The sequence below is a fragment of the Molossus molossus genome, unplaced genomic scaffold (assembly GCF_014108415.1).
Source record: "Molossus molossus isolate mMolMol1 unplaced genomic scaffold, mMolMol1.p scaffold_m16_p_21, whole genome shotgun sequence".
NCBI classification, from domain to species: domain Eukaryota; kingdom Metazoa; phylum Chordata; class Mammalia; order Chiroptera; family Molossidae; genus Molossus; species Molossus molossus.
The window spans coordinates 32,527,359-32,546,510 of NW_023425357.1; the positions used below are offsets into that span (position 1 = coordinate 32,527,359).

Genomic DNA, 19,152 nt, shown 5'->3' on the forward strand with positions numbered 1-19,152 from the left:
AGTGTCTTTAGTTTCCTAAGGAATGAGGCCTACTCCTTAGTAGCTAGCTGTCCACTGCCTGCCCTGAGAAATCAGACTGCCAGCAACCCAGCGTGCGCCTCAGTGGCGGTATCACGTCCTCCCCGCAGAGGTGCACCCTCTCCTGAAGTTTGGAGTTTATCATTCCCATGCATTTCTTCATTACAGAAAATCCTCTAAACAAGATGAGCATTGTTTTGCATGATTAAAATACTGTGTTAACTGTCCTGCAAGTTGCTTTCCTGCCTACCACTGTGTTTGTGAGGTTCATCCGTGTGGTACAAGTACATCCAGACAGGTACAGGGCAGACTCCCTCAGGCTTGGTGACAATGTGAGCAATGAGAGGGGGATCCAGGATGACTCTGACATTTTTAGAGAATGCTGATGCTCTTTTTAAAAAATATGTTTTTACTGATTTTTAGATAAAAGGAAGGGAGAGGGGAGAGGGGGGAGTAAGCATGATAGAAACGTTGATGAAAGGGAAACATCGATCGGGTGCCTCCTGCACACCCCCTACTGGGGATGGAGACTGGAACCCATGTGCCCTGACTGGGAATCGAACCAGTGACCTCTTGGTGCACAGGAGGACGCTCAATCCACTGAACCACACCAGTCAGGTGAGAACAGCGATAGTCTTAATTGCAATGAGAAAATACAGTAAAGAAGTGGATTTGTGGGGCAGGCACATACTTCTGTTTGGGGCATGTTTAATTTGAAACCCGTGCAGGCATTCAGGTGCAGGCATTCAGGTGCAGGCATTCAGGTGCAGGCATTCAGGTGCAGGCATTCAGGTGCAGGCATTCAGGTGCAGGCATTCAGGTGCAGGCATTCAGGTGCAGGCATTCAGGTGCAGGCATTCAGGTGCAGGCATTCAGGTGCAGGCATTCAGGTGCAGGCGGGGAGCAGCTGGGAATAGCACGTGAGGCTCAGGAGTGAGGAAGAGACTGAGGAGGAGGTCTGGAACTTGAGGAGTGTGACGCCCTGAGGGAGAGGGTGACACTGTCTGGGGAGGATTCTTCATGTGCACTGGCTGGCCTGGGCCAGAGCGGGAGGAGCAGTGAGTTGATTAAACAAGAACCTCCAAAGGATCAATGTGTCTGAGGCAGTGAGGTGCTGTAATTCCACTGTTCTGATACAATCTGCTCTTCACCAAATTAGGTGTTAGTAGTTAGAACTACTTGAATTACCCGAGAGTGCCAGGATCCTCCTGGTTTGCTGTTCCTTCTCTCTGGTAAGGCTGGGCACCCTGTTCAAGATCAGGGCCATCGACAACGAGAGGACGGTCACCTAGACAGGAAAGTTGAGGGAGAAACTGATGAGCAGGACCCAAGGAGGTGACGGGGAGGCATGATAGAAATGTTGATGAAATAAGTTATTAATAAGTTCCAATTAAGTTGTTTGAACATGTTTATGAAAAACTGAGAATTAAATAATTTCATCATTTTTTAAAACTTTTTTGTTTACTGATTTTAGAGAGAGGAAAGGAGAGGAGAGACAGACAGAAACATTGATGAGAGAGAACATCGATTGGCCGCCTTCTGCATGCCCATTAGGGATGGGGCCTACTACCTGGCCATGTGCCCTGACCGGGAATTGAACTGGTGACCTCTTGGTGCATGGGTCGACGCTTAACCACTGAGCCACACCGGCCAGGCAATTTCATGCTTTTGCATAATCATGAGGACCTGGAAGTGTCCCAAGTGTCCTAATACTACTAATATTTGTACTTTTGCCTGAAGTCCTTAATCTGCTTGGCTAGGAAAGCTTAACCTCTAAATGATTTAAGTTGCTCAGTCACACCTGTCTTTGGAAGGCCTGTAATGAGCGAGACTGGAGAAGCCGCACATTTATTTATCTATCTATCTATCTATCTATCTATCTATTTATTTATTTATTTATTTTTATCATCCTCACCCGAGGACATTTTTCCATTTTTTTGTTTAGGTAGAGTGGGAGGGAGAGAGAGAGAAACATCGATGTGAAAGGGACACATCGAGTAGTCGCCACCCGCACAACCAACCAGGGCCGGGGACAAACTGCAACCGAGGTACGTGCCCTTAGCGGGAACCGAACCCGGGTCTCTCCGGACCGCAGGCCGACGCTCTAACCGCTGAGCCAAACCGGCCAGGGCAGAAGCCGCACTTTTAAAAGTTCCAAAGATTAAATCCCAGTTTTGCTAAAGTCGTCAAGGAATCTTAGACTTGAGTATGACCTTACGCATTCCCCATTCCTTAGATTTCCGTGGAGGGGAGGGAAGTGCTCCAGTCTTCAGGAGAATAGGGGACATAGTAAAAATATTGCCCCCCTTTTCCCACCTTAAGTCCCTGGGAAGAATCTGTGCAGGTGACCCCTCCCTCTCTCCTGGGCGGGCGGGCCAGCAAGCGAGTCCATTCTGCTCTGCCTGGGCTTCCCAGGGGTGGGCAAAGTGGGCCTGGGCGGAGGTCCTTTCTGCATCTACTTTGGACTTTAATGGGTTTGAGGCAGCAATTCTGGGTGTGTCTGCTCTGCAGGCTTAATGTCACCCTCTGGTGGACTAGACTGGGGGGAAGTAGCAGCCGAATGGGTCCAGCCGAATTCGCCACTGAAGAGCTAGCAGCTGTTTGCACTTTATGCAGTCGCTCAGTTAACATACCACAGTAACTGAGGTTTGCCATGTATTGCTGGAAACTATTTAAACCATGGCAGCTGAAATTCATGCACACTGAAACAGTGCAAAACCAGGACTGCCTGTATTCAAGCACGTATCACCCCCAAATCAGGACATTCTTACACCATTGTCACACTTCAGGAAATTATCAATAACTTCCTAGTAAAATAGCCTATCCATATTTAAAGTCTCATTTATTCAAAGATCTTGCGTAGTCCTCCCCATTAACATTTTTTATGATACTGACTTTTCGAAGAAACTAGATCTGTTATTCAGAATGATGCTCCTCATGGACCAGAAGCCTCAGCATCACCTGGGAACTCTTCAGGAATGCAGCCTTGGGCCCCATCCCAGAACTGCTATCCCTCCATTTCAGTGTGTGTCTTTTTATTTATTAAAATTTTTTTCTTTATTGATTTTAGAAAGAGGAAGAGAGGAGAGACAGAAACATGGATGAGAGAGAACATCAACTGGCCGCCTCCTGCATGCCCCCCACTGGGGATCGGGCCCACAACCTGGGCATGTGCCCTGACCGGAACTCGAACCAGCAACCTCTTGGTGCATGCGTCGAAGCTCAACCACTGAGCCACACCAGCTGGGCCAGTGTGTGTCTTTTTAAATTAATCATGTCTGGAAGTAGTTAAAGCCTTTCAATAGATAAATTCAATATTTCTTTGCAACAGTAGACATTTTCAGTTGTTTAATTATCATCACTCCTTGTGACTATATGCTAATTACCCTGGATCTATTGTCTATGACTATTTCTTTATGATTTCAATACTTTTTACATATAGTGTATGTTTTGTATTATTTTGGTCTATTTGATCTTCCTGGTCATTAATTTGGGTCTCAATAATGACATCTTCCCCTTCAATCAATTCAACTTCTGAACTTCAGAATTCTAAATCACATTTTTCATTTCCTGAATGCCTTTATCTGATAAGTATAGTAAGTCCTCACTTAACATCGTGATTATATTCTTGGGAATGCGACTTTAAGCAAGGTGACATAAAAACCAATGGATAGAAACCAGAGTTAAGTTCTTATCGCACAAAACATTTCTGGCCACAAAAACATCAAACTTTTAAACAAAGACCCAAAATTCTTCTAGAATTAAACATTGAAATAAATGTGAGCTCTATAGACATCCCAAACAAGATTAGTAAAAACAAGAATCATTTCCAACCTGCTTCTCCCGGTTCAGGGCCAGGTAGCCGAAGCCCCTCCCCGAAGCTCAGGGCACAAGGTGGGACCCACCCCGGACAGGAAGCCCTTCCATTGCAGGGCACACACTCCCTCACTCAGACCGGGACATGGTGGACATGCCAGTTCACCTCACGTGCACATCTCTGGGATGTGAGGGAAACGGGAGTCCCTGGAAACCCCCCCATGTGGGGAGAATGTACAAACTCCCACGACAACACTCCCAGACGTGAATCAATTTTTTCCCCCAATTTATGACAAAACTACATTGAACAAAACAACATTGCTCGAGGATCTGCTGTAACTACACCCCCTTCAGAGCTCCTGTCAGTTTTTGGTCTGTCTCCACCAGCAGTTTTATTTATTTATTTCCTTACCCGAGGACATTTTTTCATTTTTTTATTCAGATAGAGTGGGAGGGAGAGAGAGGAAGAAACATCGATGTGAAAGGGACACATCGAGTGGCTGCCACCCGCACGACCCAACCAGGGCCGGGGACAAACTGCAACCGAGATACGTGCCCTTAGCGGGAACCGAACCCGGGTCTCTCTGGACTGCAGGTCGACACTCTAACCGCTGAGCCAAACCAGCCAGGGCTCTTTTTCGGTCAAATTGTCAGAACTTTTAGGCACCTTGGATCCACACCCATGGACTCAGTTTCCCTTGTGACTGTAAAGATTCCTCCCAGGCCGGTGGGGCCCGCTTCTCACATACCTTTACTGGCTGAATGACGAAGACATTCTGAAGCACTGATAAAATCATTGAAATAACCCAGCTGGTGGCCTGGTCTTTGCTCAGTTCCAGGCTATACAGTGCTGTGAAAAAGGCTGTGGCCAGGCTAGTGACACCCAGAAGGAGCCAGCAGAGATAAGCCAACCATCGGGAGAGACCAGTTGCGGTGGACTTCCTCCCTTCTTCTGGGCTCAGGATGGGGAAACTGGTTGCCTCCCTTAAGAACAGAAGTTGAAGTAATAACCTCATAACCAACAGCTGAGCGAGGGGTGCAGGGGAGGAAGAAAGCCAGGTGTGGTGCATTACCTGGGTGGCCCTTGTTCTGTGAGAAGAATGTATGTTTCCAAGAACTCCTGGAGTTTTTGCAGTTGGCTGGGTGCATCTAGGAAGTCACAAGGCTGGTCGGCCTGGGTGGGACTCGACATGCTTAAGTGACACCTCAGCCTCTGCAGAACTCTGAGCAGGTAGCAGCAGAGATGATGGTGGTTTTTAGGAGCCACTGAAAACATATTCCAGGTTGACACTCATTAGTAAATGGGGGATTTCAATAACTAGTAATAACTGTTAGAGATAAGCAAGTCATTAATTGATGATGAGGTAAAGTTTCCAGTCAATGGAGACTGGACCCAACACCCACCATATTATTGTCTTCTCTGAGCACACTGTAAATTCTAAGAACGCGTATACTTCTACGCTTTGATCTAGAGTCTTTAAAAACTAGATTGAGCTTTTCCACCAGAATGGCAGCACTAGGTAAGTGTGAGGAGACCCAGACCATATCCGAGAATCCACAAACTGCATAGTGTCACCATTCCAGAGCAGGAAAAGAAGGACGAGTTTCAGTAGTCTAACAAAGCAGGTGACATATGGGGGTCTCACACAGAAAACATGTTTGTGGGCTTTTCCTTAATCCTTGACTTTGTATCCCCAGATACAATGTCTCAAAAGCCATCAGAGGGATCAAAGCATCAGGTCTCGATTAAAAGCTAAAGGAAATTAAAATAAGCAGAAGGTTGCGTCGTGCCTGTTGCTTACGCTGACAGGTAGAGTAAGGAGACGCGCGAGGGAGTGGGTGGCAGAGGACAGAGCAGGTGCTGAAACCGACCGGACTTGCCGTTTGCCCCGCAGGGTCCTGCCCGCTGGTGAGAGCCTGGACCCTCGACGTGAGCACGGACGAGGCTGGAGAAAAGCGGCACCAACTGCCTCATGTTGTAAGAACTCCATGACGACTCTTCATGCGCTGAGAGGAGGTATGCACTCCTCCTGAGCAGAAACCCCACAGTGTCCTTCAGTTCCTGAAGGCAGAGCCAAGATGAGGAAAGTCAGTCTGTTTTCCATTACCCCGGGATGGTAGCAATGATAGGTGGCAACACAAACATTTTTACTCAGAGGAGCTTATTCTTAGTAAAGGACCTCACTTTTTTGTTTGTCTCTATTTTTTAAAAAAGAAGTCACTTCCCAGTAGCTTCAAAACGAGTTTCATAAGTGTAGAATGAAAGAAGAAGGGACAGTCTGACCAAACACCAGGAGCTAAAACAACTCCAGAGTCCTCACATAGAGTCCCCAGAACCCTCCTAGTCAGGAGAAAGGGTGGGGGCACGGTGGATCCCGACTCAGGGGGCAGCAATGAGGGAAAGGCCGGTAAGGTTAATAAGACCCGAGAGCCTTCCAGGAGATCCTTTTCGTTGGTCTTTGCCACCACATGGGGAAAGGAAGCAAGGAGTTTACCTGTACAATTTCATACCAGGCTTACCTCAACTACCTCTGAGACAGAGAGAGGCGCAAAAGAAGCATCTGAGAGGCAGGAGGCCTGGATGGGAGGGAAGAGGGGCAGAGGTTCCTGTGGCTGAATCAATGGGAAGAGCTGCCCGATGACAAGGTTGACTGGGAAAAGGATGACGGCGGTTTGGATGCTGATAAGCAGTTCGGACCAGGTCACAGCAAACGGACCCACTGAAAGAAAAGCATTACGTCAACCTTGTTCCTCAGCAACCGAAATCATCTGAAAGTAATTCCTCTCCGAGATTTAAGTATTTACTTAGCAGTGTAACTACGATTATCTAAGGATAGAAAACATGGCAGTAAAGATCCTGGCATGTTCCTCAGTATGCTCCATTTACTAGAGTGAGAACAGGAGAAAATGTGTTAACGATTCTAACGTCAGGGCAGCACAGGGAGGATGAAGGAGCATCCCGAGTCAGTTTCTAGCCTGAAAGTTAGGGGAGGGCAGGAGAAGAAGAGGATCCCATGCCACAAACAACACACAGCAGGCTCATCCAGACCTTGCTCATCTCTCTTGGCAGTGGGGCCGTTAATCTTCCAGAACATCAGGTTGATGACCATGTTGCAGAGCAGAAGGGTCATGCAGCTCGTGAGTCGCTGGACTCTTGTGAACTGGTTCCAGGGATGTCGAGTTGCAATTGAGAGCCACAGATAATCCTGGGTGAACTTTTCCACAAACAGGGAGGAGAACAGGTGTCTAAAAAGATAAATTAGAATAGGAAAGACATGAGATTTCAACCGGAAAGTGCCCTGGATGAAGATGTGGTTTGCCTGGCAACAAGCTACATAGCAACAACTCTGCCACTACTCAACACCTCTGTGAAGATGCTTTCACATGACTGATAACATGATTCTTTTGTCATTTTAGAATAAAAATTTTTTTGGTTTAATCCTCACCTGAGGACATTTTTCCATTTTTTGTTCAGATAGAGTGGGAGGGAGAGAGAGAGAAACATCGACATGAAAGGGACACATTGAGTGGCTGCCACCCGCACGACCAACCAGGGCCAGGGACAAACTGCAACCGAGGTACGTGTCCCCAGGAGGAACCGAACCTGGGTCCCTCTGGACCGCAGGCAGACGCTCTAACCACTGAACCAAATTGGCCAGGGCTAGAATAAAAAGTTTTTGAGGATAAGGTTAATTTATGTTGTATGAGATTTTAAAATTAAAAACGGTTGCTTTAGCTTTTAAGAGTTTTAAAAAAATTTTTTGCTTCATCTAAAAATTCATTTTTATTTTTTATTTTAGTCTTCAAAATATAATGCTTATTTCTTTTAAGAATTTTGACAAATATTTTTACTTTTCAAAAGTTTGCATTACGCTTCCACTCAAGATAGTTTGGTAAAGTCATATTTTGAGCACATTCTCGACTCCAAATGTGAAGGAACTATAAATAAGATATAAAAAGAGCCCAGCCAGTGTGGCTCAGTGGATTGAGCGTCATCCCATGGACTGAGAGGACCCGGTTCGATTCCCAGTCAAGGCACATGCTGGGTTGTGGGCCAAATCCCCAGTGGGGGGCGTGCAGGAGGCGGCCAGTCGATGTTCTCTCTCATCGCTGTTTCTCTCTCTTTCTCCCTCTCCCTTCCCCTCTCTCTAAAATCAATAAAGAAAAAAAAAATCAATAAAAACATATTTTAAAAAGATATAAAAAGAAAGAACCAAAATATTGGCTGGACTTATTTAAAAAATCTCTAAGGAAGAGAAATGGAAGGAGAAAACAGGGAGGGAAGAAGCCGCAGGATTACTGGGCTCCAGGTCTGGAGGAGGCAGGACGCAGGTGGGAGGGTGACTCTGGCAGCGCACCTGGAACGGAAAGTGTCACGGACTGGGAAAAGGGAGAGCAGAGCCACCTTCACTGCTTGAAGCCAGGGCGGAGGCTGGTGCTCTGAAAGGGTACCCCAGAACAAAAAACCGCCATAGAGCTACAAATTTACAGGTAGAGAGGGGGCAAAAGAGAACAGCCCCAAGATCAGGAATCGAGCCAAGAGACCCCGTGGTTCACGAGGAGATCTGCAATAGCCCTGGTTGCACTGACTTCACTGAGGAATAGGAAAAGATAATGAGGCCTCGTTCTGGAGATGTGAAGGGATAGGTGGGAACAGCAGCAAAACGACTAGTCAGAGAGGATTGTGGACAAAGATAGACAGAGATGGAAATTTAACAATAAAACCACCGGAAATGAATACACAACTCAAAATTCCTCATCACATAAAAAAAATCAGATAAGGGGTTAATTTCCAATATATAGAGAGTGCTCATACAACTCAACAAAAGGAAGACAAAGAACCCAATTGAAAAATGGGCAGAGGAGCTGAATAGACACCTCTCCAAACAGGACATACAAATGGCCAAGAGACATATGAAGAAATGCTCAACATCACTAATCATCAGAGAGATGCAAATTAAAACAACAATGAGGTATCACCTCACACCTGTCAGAATGGCCACCATCAACAAATCATCAAACAAGTGTTGGCGAGGGTGTGGAGAAAATGGGACTCTAGTACACTGCTGGTAGGAATGCAGACTGGTGCAGCCACTATGGAAAACAATATGGTGTTACCTCAAAAAATTAAAAATTGAACTGCCATTTGACCCAGTGATCCCACTTCTAGGAATATACCCTAAGAAGCCTGAAACACCAATTAGAAAGAATATATACACCCCCATGTTTGTAGCAGCACTATTTACAATAGCTAAGATCTGGAAACAGCCCAAATATCCATCAGTAGATGAATGGATAAAAAAGCAGTGGTACATATACACAATGGAGTACTACGCAGCTGTAAGAAAGAAAAATCTCTTATCCTTTGAGACAACATGGAGGGACCTGGAAAGTATTATCCTAAGTGAAACAAGCCAAGCAGAGAAAGACAAATATCACATGATCTCACTTATTTGTGGAATATAATGAACATAACAGTCTGAGGAATGGGGTAGTCCCAGAGATGTTGGGGTACAGACTGACAATCCCCAGAAAAGGGGATGGTGCGGGAGAGATAAACCACAGAACTCATATGCATGTATGCATGAACAATCAACATGGACAACAAAGGTAGGAACAATGTGGGGAGGGAAAGGGGGGGATGAGTGAGGGAAAAAGGAGAAACATCCGTAACAAAAATAAATAAATTAAAAAATAAATAAAAACTAAAAAAAAAAAAATACAAGTAAAGGAATAATATTCATTTAAGGAGAATACAAAATTATATAAAAAAAAGAACTAAAACCAAATTAGAAATTTGGAAACTGAAAAATATGGTCATTAAAACAACAAAAAAAATTGAGGATATATATGAATATTATTGAAGAGAAAATTAGTGAGCTGAAAGGTAGTAATAAAGACTTGATCCAGAATACACCAGAGAGACAAAAGAAAATAATACTCTAGTAGTTTAAAAACATGGAGGATAGCCCTGGCCAGGTGGCTCAGTTGGTTGGAGTGTCGTCTAATACATTGAAAGGTTGCAGGTTGGATCTCTGATTGGAGTGTGTATAGGAGGCAGCTGATGGATGTTTCTCTCTCATATTGAAGTTTTTCTCTCTCTAAAATCAATAAAAACATATCCTCAGGTGAGGATTAAAAACAAAACAAAACCCAAAAAACAAACAAACAAAAAACATGGAAGATAGTTTGAGGCTCCAAAATAGAGTAAGAGAATGTCAGATGAGCAGTCTTCCTAGAAGCGACATCTGAGAAAGTTTCAGAATTAAGACATAATTTTGCTTGTGTACTTGACCACAATAAACCACCTTTTTAAAAGGACCTTCTGAGTACCAAACAGAATAAAAAAACACCTCCACAATAAAAAGAATTATGGTAAAATATGGAACATCATGGATACAGGTAACGTATTTTAAGAGGCCGTGCACTTTAAAAGAATAACTGCTACGCTGACAGCAGTCTGACACGGCGAGCGCAGCGCTAAGGGGCAGTGCTGCCTGAGCACTTCACATGCAGGCATTAGTACAATACTCGCTCCGGGACTATTGCTTTAGTAACCTTGTAAGCAGACAGCCCTGGACAAGTGAGACAGTGACTCTCTTTGGAGCAAATTTACTTTCATCTCCAGATTGTAAAGCTAGAGACATCCCCTCCTCAGCTTGTCCCTGAGGAAGCCAAGACACTGGATTTACTAGACAAAGACTCCAAATCAGCCATTTTAAATGTGTTCAAAGAACTAAAGAAAACCATGTCTAAAGAACTAAAGGAAAGTAAATGAGAATGACATCTTGCCAAATAGAAATATTAATAAAGATATATAAATTATTATTATTATTTTTACCCTCACCTGAGTACATTTTTGCATTCATCTCTAGATAGAGCAGGAGGAAGAGAGGAAGGAAGAGAGAGAGAGAAACATTGATGCGAGAGAGACACATCGACTGGTTGCCACCTGCACGACCCCCAAGTGGGGCCAGGGACGAACTGCAGCTGAGGCAGGTGCCCCTAGTGGGAGCCGAACCCGGGACTCTCCGGTCCGCGGGCCAATGCTCTAATTGCTGAGCCAAACCAGCCAGGGCTATAAATTATTTTTTAAAAGGACTGAGTAGCAAGTCTGCAGTTGAAAAATATATTAAGTGAAATGCAAATTCAGTAGAGAGGCTCAATAACATAATTGAACAGGCAGAGGAAAAGAATCAACACACTTTAAGATAGGTCAATTTAAATTATACTATACAGTATAAAGAACAGAAAGAATAAAGAATGAAGAAAAATGAACAGAGCTTCAGAGACCTGTAAAACACATCATTTCCCAACAATACCTAAAGGAGAAGAGCTCTTTCTCTGAGACTGGTATAAAGACCCGGTCACGCTCACAGTCTCCAAGATCCACAGCCAGCCAACAATTGCATAGGAAATGCCATTTCCTGTTACCTGCCATGTCACTGACAATTACCTGGCTTACATACCTATAGTAAAATAAAGATAATCATGTTAGGGAGGTGAGCACAATTCAATTGTTGTAATAAGAAGTAATTTTATGGAAACAACCTAAATGTCCAGTGATGAATAAATGGATTAAAAATGTGGTATATACACACACAGGCATAAAAAAGAATGAAACCGCCATTTGTACAACATGGATGGACATTGAAGGAATTATGCTAAGTGAAATAAGTCAGAGAAAGACAAATACTGTATGATTTAATTTAAAAAAAGAAAAGGAAGGAAGGAAGGAAGGAAGGAAGGAAGGAAGGAAGGAAGGAAGGAAGGAGAGAGAGAGAGAGAGAGAGAGAGAAAATACAAGCTCACAGATACAGGGAACAGATTAGTGGTTGCCAGAGGTAAGTGGCTGCGGGGGAATGGGTGTAGGGGGTCAAGAGGTAAAACTTCTAGTCATAACACAAATTTAAAAAATAAATCAAATAATTAAAATAAAAAGAAGTAACCTTGCACTGTTTGTGGATTCTGTTTCATTGCAAGGCAAGAACTAAAGAAAGAAATGAGAGCTGACTCCCTGTGCCCACTCCCAGCCTCTAAGGGAGTTCATGTACGGGAACACCAGAATGCAGATTTCTATAACCTATGCCAGTCGGTGTGTGTGTGTTCTTTAAGTTTCCTGGTTCCAAATGTGATAGTGTCCTGCCACCTCTGAAAGCATCCCATCTGCCTCTATTTTACAAAATAAGAGGCTCATCCCTGGCCACAGATCTGCTTCCTGTCTCTGCAGAATTGTCTTTTTTAAGAATTTCATATATGTGGATTCACACAGTATGTATTCTTTTGCGTTTGGCTTCTTTGGTCAGCATATTTTTGGGAATTTATCCATGTTGTGTGTATCAGCAGACTGTTCTTTTTGTCAGTGAGCAGTATCCCATTCAATGAATATAGTAATAATTGTTTACTTATTCACCTGATGGATATTTGCATTGTTCCCAATTTTGGGCTACTAACAAATAAAACTGCTATGAACATGTGTGTGTTGAATTAAAATATTTTTCATTCATCATGGGTCAATGCCTAGGAGCAGAATGTCTGGATCATATGGTGAACAGCATGTTTCACTTGGCGTTAAACTGACAAACTGTTCTCCAGCGTGGCTGCACCATTTTCACTCCCACCGGTGGTGTGTGAGTGCTCCCCACCCTCACCCAAACTTGCTTTTGTCAGACTTTTTCTTCTCCTTTTTTTAAAAAGTCTTCACCTGAGGAAATTTTTCCATTCATTTTCAAACAGAGTGGGAAGGAAGGGGAGAAAGAGAGAGAGAGAGACATCCACATGAGAGAGACATATTGCCTCCCACACGACCTCCCACAGGGCCAGGGACGAACCGAAACCAAGGTACATGCCCTTGACCAGAATCAAACCCGCAACTCTTTGGTCTGCGGGCCGATGCTCTAACCGCTGAGCTAAACCGGCCAGGGCTTGTCAGACTTTTTTGTTTTAGTCATGCTGTCTCACTGGTTTTAATTTGCATTTTCTGATGACTAATGAAGTCGAGCGTCTTCTCAAGTGCTTATTATACATTATTCACCTTTTTAATGACACTGGGATGATAGTGTACAAACTGTTTTGTAGATACCCAATCAGAATAAGCAACAAGCAAATTATTGCACTTTACTGGCCTAGTGGCTGGTGTATCTAGCCTAGCGGGGCAGGACTTACCTCAGGTAGGCTGCACACTCTTCTCGGAGTGGCCAGCACTCCGCAACTGACTCCTCTGAGTACCTGAGACTTGGATCTCTAACTTCATTCCCTTCTGTTTTCCTAACCCCAACGAACCAATAATCTCACCCTTAATTAATCTCATCATCTACTTTCTCCAGCCACCTTTCCTAATTCTGAGTGCTGCTGAGGGGAGATGCAGAACCACCTGGACCCAGCACAAGTCAGAATCACATCCTCATCCCTGAACATTTCTCTGACTCCCCGGCACATTCCGCACCATGATTCCACCTTTCCTCTCGCCTAAGCTCTTAATTCTGACCCAACGCACAATATTCAGGATATAGTTGTTTATTACATTTACTCTTTAAATATATTTTTCCTATTTAGAGATACTTTTTTATCCTCACCCGAGGATATTTTTCCATTTATCTTCAGATAGAGGAGGAGGGTGGAAGGGAGAGAGAGAGAAACATCCATGTGAGTGCGACTCACCGACTGATTGCCTCCTGCATGAGCCTGACCAGGGCCAGGGACGAACTGTAACGGAAGTACATGGCCTTGACTGGAATTGAACCTGCAACTCATTGGTCTGCACTGAGCCAAACCGGCCAGGTCTAGAGCTACTTTTAATTCGTGGTACTTTGGAGCAATATTTCATTGTGATTATTTGTTGTTTACAACATGACATTTAATGAAAATAAAAACGACAACCTGGCCAGTGTAGCTCAGTTGATTGAGCATCAACCAATGGACTGAGAGGTCCCGGTTGGATTCCTGGTCAGAGCACATGCCTGGGTTGTGGGTTCGATCCCCAGTAGGGGGCGTGCAGGAGGCAGCTGACAGATGTTTCTCTACCTTCCTCTGTCTCTAAAAATATCAATAAAAACATATTTTAAAAATAAAATATAGCCCTGGCTGGTTTGGCTCAGTGGATAGAGCGTCGGCCTGCGGTCCAGAGAGACCCAGGTTCGGTTTCCGCTAAGGGCATGTACCTCAGTTGCAGTTTGTCCCTAGCCCTAGTTAGGTCGTGTGGGTGGCAACCACTCGATGTGTCCCTTTCACGCTGATGTTTTTCTCTCTCTCTCTTTTCCTCTCTCTCCCTCCCACTCTATCTGAATAAAAAAACAAAACAAAAAATGTCCTCGGGTGAGGATAAAAATAAATAAATAAAATATAAAACATTGATCATTCTACCACCCACACAAATCATATTGTTAATTTCCCACACTGATTTCCAGGGTTTTGTCTTTATAGTCAGCTTGGAAATGTAAATCTCATTTGTTACTATTTGGCCTAAGGCATTATTGCTATTTATCGTGATGACATGCTGAACTCGCTTAGAATGCTAAATCCTCAGAGAAGAACAACAAGCCAGCGTGATGCAGGTGCTTACCAAGCAGGGCTGACACCTGAATTGTCATGCCAGAGCCGAAGGCTATGTAGCTCCCCCAGAGAGGACTGAGTGCTGAGGAGGAAGACATCCAGTCCCCCTCGTTCAAAGACTGCCTTCTGGGAGTCACAAAGATAGTGGGGCTCACTCCGTCCCTCTGATCCATAAAGGGTGATAACCACCTAAAATGTGACAAGAAAAGAGAAAATACAGGAAGTTCTAACATGATTATTTGGTTCTTTGGGTTTATCCCCAAGGAGAAAGATGAAGACAGAAAAGCTGTACTGGGATGAAGTCTTTGGAATCTTAGACAAATATAGCAGGTTCTTCAGATTTACAGTTTAGAACTAGGAAAGGTCCCTCTGGGATACCTTGTAAAGCTACAGGACATGGGGATGTCACCAAATCAGTGTGTGTCTCATGTGGTAGAAGACAGAGTAATGCATGAAGAATATGTATTTCACTAACCTTAGCAGTTGTAGAGGCCCTCCTTCGATATCCAGTGGAGACCTGAACAAGGTAGTGAAACTGAGAGCTGGGGTCATTATCAGCCAGGACAGTGACCTTCACCTGCAGGAAAGCAGAATGAAGAAAATTGGCTGAGCTTTTCTCAGTCTAGCGGGGCTGTTCCTCCAGCTAGGGGACAGGAAGAGGGTGCACTGTGCCGATCGGGGCACCATGGGGAAAGCAAAGGTGAGGTGCAGGCAGACAGACAGAGAAGCTGACCTCTGCTAAGTGATGGGGGTTGGGGGGCGGTGGGGGCTGAAAGTCCAGGGTTTATACCTCTAAAATGAGAGAGTCATAGAATCAGTCAGGTCTTGAGCCTCTAAATCTCTCCACATTCCTCCCACCATGTAAATAACACATTAAACATCCTGTTACACTTGAATTTCAGACAAACACTGAATAATTTGGGGACATACTTAAACTAAAAATTCACCCACTTATTTGAAATTAAATTCACCCACTTATTTATTTGAAATTAAAATGTAACTGGGTGTCCTGTATTTTTATTTACTCAAACTGGCAATCCTGTACCCACAGCAATAAAGAAAGAAAGATGCTGTGCATTCCACAATTTCCAAGTGTACGAAAACACAAGAATAAGAAACAGGACAAAAACTAAGAGGAGGCAGCCATCCAAGTATTTTTTTGTTTGTTTCAAAAAAGATTTCTTACAGATTTTTTATATATTGCAATTACATTCAATTATAATGGGACTTACACGCACCTTTCATGTCCAATGTATAAAGTGAGATAAATGTGCATTTGTTTATAGTTAAATTCTTTAGGTGTTTTCTTTTGGCCTATTCCTAAATGACTCATATGTGAATTCAACCTTGGCTAAAAGAAAATAAAAAAGGAGATAAAGAGTTAAGTCCCTAGGCCTGGAGTGAGTAGATATAGAGAAATCTCAGGAAAGCCGCCCCTGAATTTCTGCGCTACCTAGAACCAGGCGACCTGCCTCCTTTGATGAGGGCATTTTTTCCCGTCTTGTTCAACATACTCAAGACACTGTGAAAAACCTTTGGAGCAAAGTCTCATCACCTTCTGCCTATCTGCTTTGTCCTTTCTCCAAGCCCATATAAACAGGAGCATGTAGAATCCCAAAAGGCTGGCCAGCAATGACACCCCAACCGGGTTGTTGGTCACGCGAAGGAATAGCTTGATCGTGTCCGCCACATTCACTGTCCGGGGCACAATGAAGAAGTCGCTGGCAATGTAGGTCAGGTGGTTACAGAGACACTGCGTCCTCACTACTGTGCTCTGTGGCCCGACCTGGAATTGGAACAAGACGCTGACACTGACTGAAGGAGTGCTGAGGAAGGGACAGACACAGACACAAACACAGGCCATCTGGAGGGAGGAGAATTCGGGGTCACCTTTCCCTGCGGCTGGTAGGGAAACTGGTGTAACCAATGTGCAGAGCAGAGTGGCGGCACTCTAAAGCTGAAGAAGCACAGACTCTGACTCCCATGATCCCCCTCTGACTATAGCGCAGAGAACTTCACACGCGTGCACAAGGAGACAGGAAACAGAATGCTCCCGTCAGCACTGATAACTATAAAAAATTGGAGACAGCCTATGTGTCTATAACAGCAGAACATACAAATAAATATATAAGTAGAGGCAAACCGATGGCATACTATACAGCAGTTAAAATTAATATAAACATGGATAAATGTGGAGTGAAAAAATCCAGTCAAAGAAGAATATGTACAGTTTGGTGCCAATTGCACAAAGACCAAAACAGCACTTATTTATCTACTTGTCAGTCTCCTCACTGGAATGTAAGCTGATGAGGACACGGTCTGGTCCATCACTGTATCTCTAGTTCCGAGCCTTGGGCCTGGCTTGTAGAAGATGCTCAATAAATATTTGTTGGAAGAATGAATACGTACACCAAACTCAGGACAGTGGTTACCCTTTGTGAGGAGGAAGGAAATGGAATTAGTGAAGGATATACAGAGCACTTAGATTATTCCTGAGTGTCTTATTATTTTTAAAAAAATTTTTTTTAGTTTTTTTTTTTTTAAGTTTTTTTTTCTTTATTGATTTCAAAGAGAGAGGAACTGAGAAGGAGAGAGAGATAGAAACATCGATGAGAAAGATCATCGACTGGCCGCCTCCTGCATGCCCCGCACTGGGGATTTGGCCCACAACCTGGGCATGTGTCCTGACCAGGGAATTGAACTGGTACCTCTTGGTGCATGGGTTGATGCTCAACCACTGAGCCACTCCAGCTGGACTGTCTTATTATTTTTAAAAATCTAAACTAATTAGAGCAAAATATGAATTCTGTGATAAAGCTGAGTGATGTGTTTAATGGTTTTTATCATATTATTCCCTATAACTTTCCATGTTGTAACACTTCTTTATAATTTTTTTTTTAATCCTCACCAGAGGACATGTTTCTATTTTTGTTCAGATAGAGTGGGAGGGAGAGAGAGAGAGAGAGAGAAACATCAATGTGAAAGGGACACATCGGGTGGCTGCCTCCCGCACGACCCCAACCAGGGCCGGGGACAAACTGCAACCGAGGTACGTGCCCTTAGTGGGAACTGAACCCGGGTCTCTCTGAACCGTGGGCTGACACGCTGATGTCACTAGGACCCTGGCCAGGTGGCTCAGTTGGAGCATCATCCAATATACCAAAAGGTTGTGGGTTCAATCCCTGGTCAGGTCGCATATGGGAGGCAACCAATTGAGGTTTCTCTCTCACATTGGTTTTTATCTTCCTCTCTCTCTAAAATCAATAAAAACATATCCTCAAAGTAGGATTTAAAAAAAATTACTAGGTGAATAAATGGAAGGTACCAATTCCATGTCTGATTTTGCAGATGAAAAGTCTAAAACCGCGTCATTAGGACTGACTCTCCATGGCACAAGGTTAAGTTCTGATTGCCCAATCTATCTTCTGACCTAGGGGAACTCGCATCCTGTTTTCTACGGCTCTCCTCCCTTCGCAGAGCCAAACACCATGTAGGGCTTCAAGGAGGCAGGAAATATCCTGATGCTTTTGCACCCAGGGGGTCCCTGTTGTGCCAGGGGAAGCTCCGGAGCCTGTTGCTCCGAGTGTGGCTCCCCTGACCAGCAGCACTGCCTTTGCCTGGGATGGCATTACAGAGGCAGGTCCTTGGCCCGCCCTGGTTTACTGCAACAGAATCTGCACTTGAACGAGATTCCAGTTTGAGGATGTGCTTGAAGCACGGTGCAGACCACCCAGAAATCACTGCTTGAGGCCATGAGTGGTGCGGGTGCCTTCCAGAGAGCCCCTTTCCTTCTGGTCCCAATCCAGATGAAACTTTCTCAGATGGCTGAAGAACAACCTCATGATTTCCAGAAACCTCCACCGCATTCTTGTGCAACTGGACCAGGATCTGAGTCAGACAGGACCTCACAGCATCACTAATGTAAAAATGTACAATGCCACTGTAAAGTGGGCAGACACCTGGAAGCTGGCAATAATTGCAAAGGTGGCAATCTGTCTCCACCTGGCCTGGAATGGAAAAGAATAGGCTAGCTTATTCTTAAGTACAAAAATTCTCTTTTATTTAGCAGAAAGTTCACTTCATTTTACACACAACATATTTAATACTTGTAGACTTTAACAGCTTTCACATATTGCTTTTCTCTTTTTAAAAAATATGATGTTTTTACTGATTGTTTTAGAGAGAGAGGAAGGGGGAGAGAGAGAGAGAGAGAAACACTGCTGCACGCCCCCTGCTGGGGATCGATCCCACAACCTGAGCATGTACCCTGACTGGGAATCAAACCAGGACCTCTCAGTCCATGGGACGATGCTCAGTCCACTGAGCCACCTGGCCAGGGCTCCCTTCTGAGATTTGAAGGGAATGGAGATAACAGATACACTGTTTAATGCCAGCTGAGATAGAAGAGAGCGGGAAGTGGCGCAGCTTCTTACCCCACACCCGTTGCTCTTCCACGAGCTGTTGTGGCTGTCCCAAAAATAGCACTGAGTGACAGCAGTTATGATGGAGAACGGGGTGGGAGCCTGCTGAGCACTTTCCTTGCTTTTATTCAACACAGCTGTTATGTAGTAGATGCCAGTCCCATACTGCAAGCTCTCTGGAGTCAGCACCCAAGTATATTCCTCATCTGAGAACAAAGCAGAGTGGGAGAAAAATACCATTCTTCTGAAGGGCCTATTATTATTTTATTTTACAAAGTATTAAGCCTACAGTAATAAGCCTAACAAATGATTTTTTAAATTATGTAATTTTATTTTATTTTTATCC

At 44.2% G+C, this 19,152-nt stretch overlaps 1 protein-coding gene across 1 annotated transcript in view; it reads right to left on the minus strand.

Annotated features, from left to right (window-relative positions):
* Positions 1 to 19,152, minus strand: part of PKD1L3 (polycystin 1 like 3, transient receptor potential channel interacting) — a 68,472-nt gene that overhangs the window by 22,893 nt on the left and 26,427 nt on the right. Inside the window, exons 12-22 of the mRNA XM_036276061.1 lie at positions 18,819 to 19,012; positions 15,941 to 16,171; positions 14,861 to 14,962; positions 14,396 to 14,574; positions 11,157 to 11,303; positions 6,884 to 7,080; positions 6,355 to 6,554; positions 5,707 to 5,896; positions 4,908 to 5,100; positions 4,584 to 4,818; positions 1,207 to 1,306 (exon numbers count right to left, since the gene is read on the minus strand). Of these exons, the coding sequence (XP_036131954.1) occupies positions 1,207 to 1,306; positions 4,584 to 4,818; positions 4,908 to 5,100; positions 5,707 to 5,896; positions 6,355 to 6,554; positions 6,884 to 7,080; positions 11,157 to 11,303; positions 14,396 to 14,574; positions 14,861 to 14,962; positions 15,941 to 16,171; positions 18,819 to 19,012 (1,968 nt within the window). The remainder of the gene's footprint in view (positions 1 to 1,206; positions 1,307 to 4,583; positions 4,819 to 4,907; positions 5,101 to 5,706; positions 5,897 to 6,354; positions 6,555 to 6,883; positions 7,081 to 11,156; positions 11,304 to 14,395; positions 14,575 to 14,860; positions 14,963 to 15,940; positions 16,172 to 18,818; positions 19,013 to 19,152) is intronic.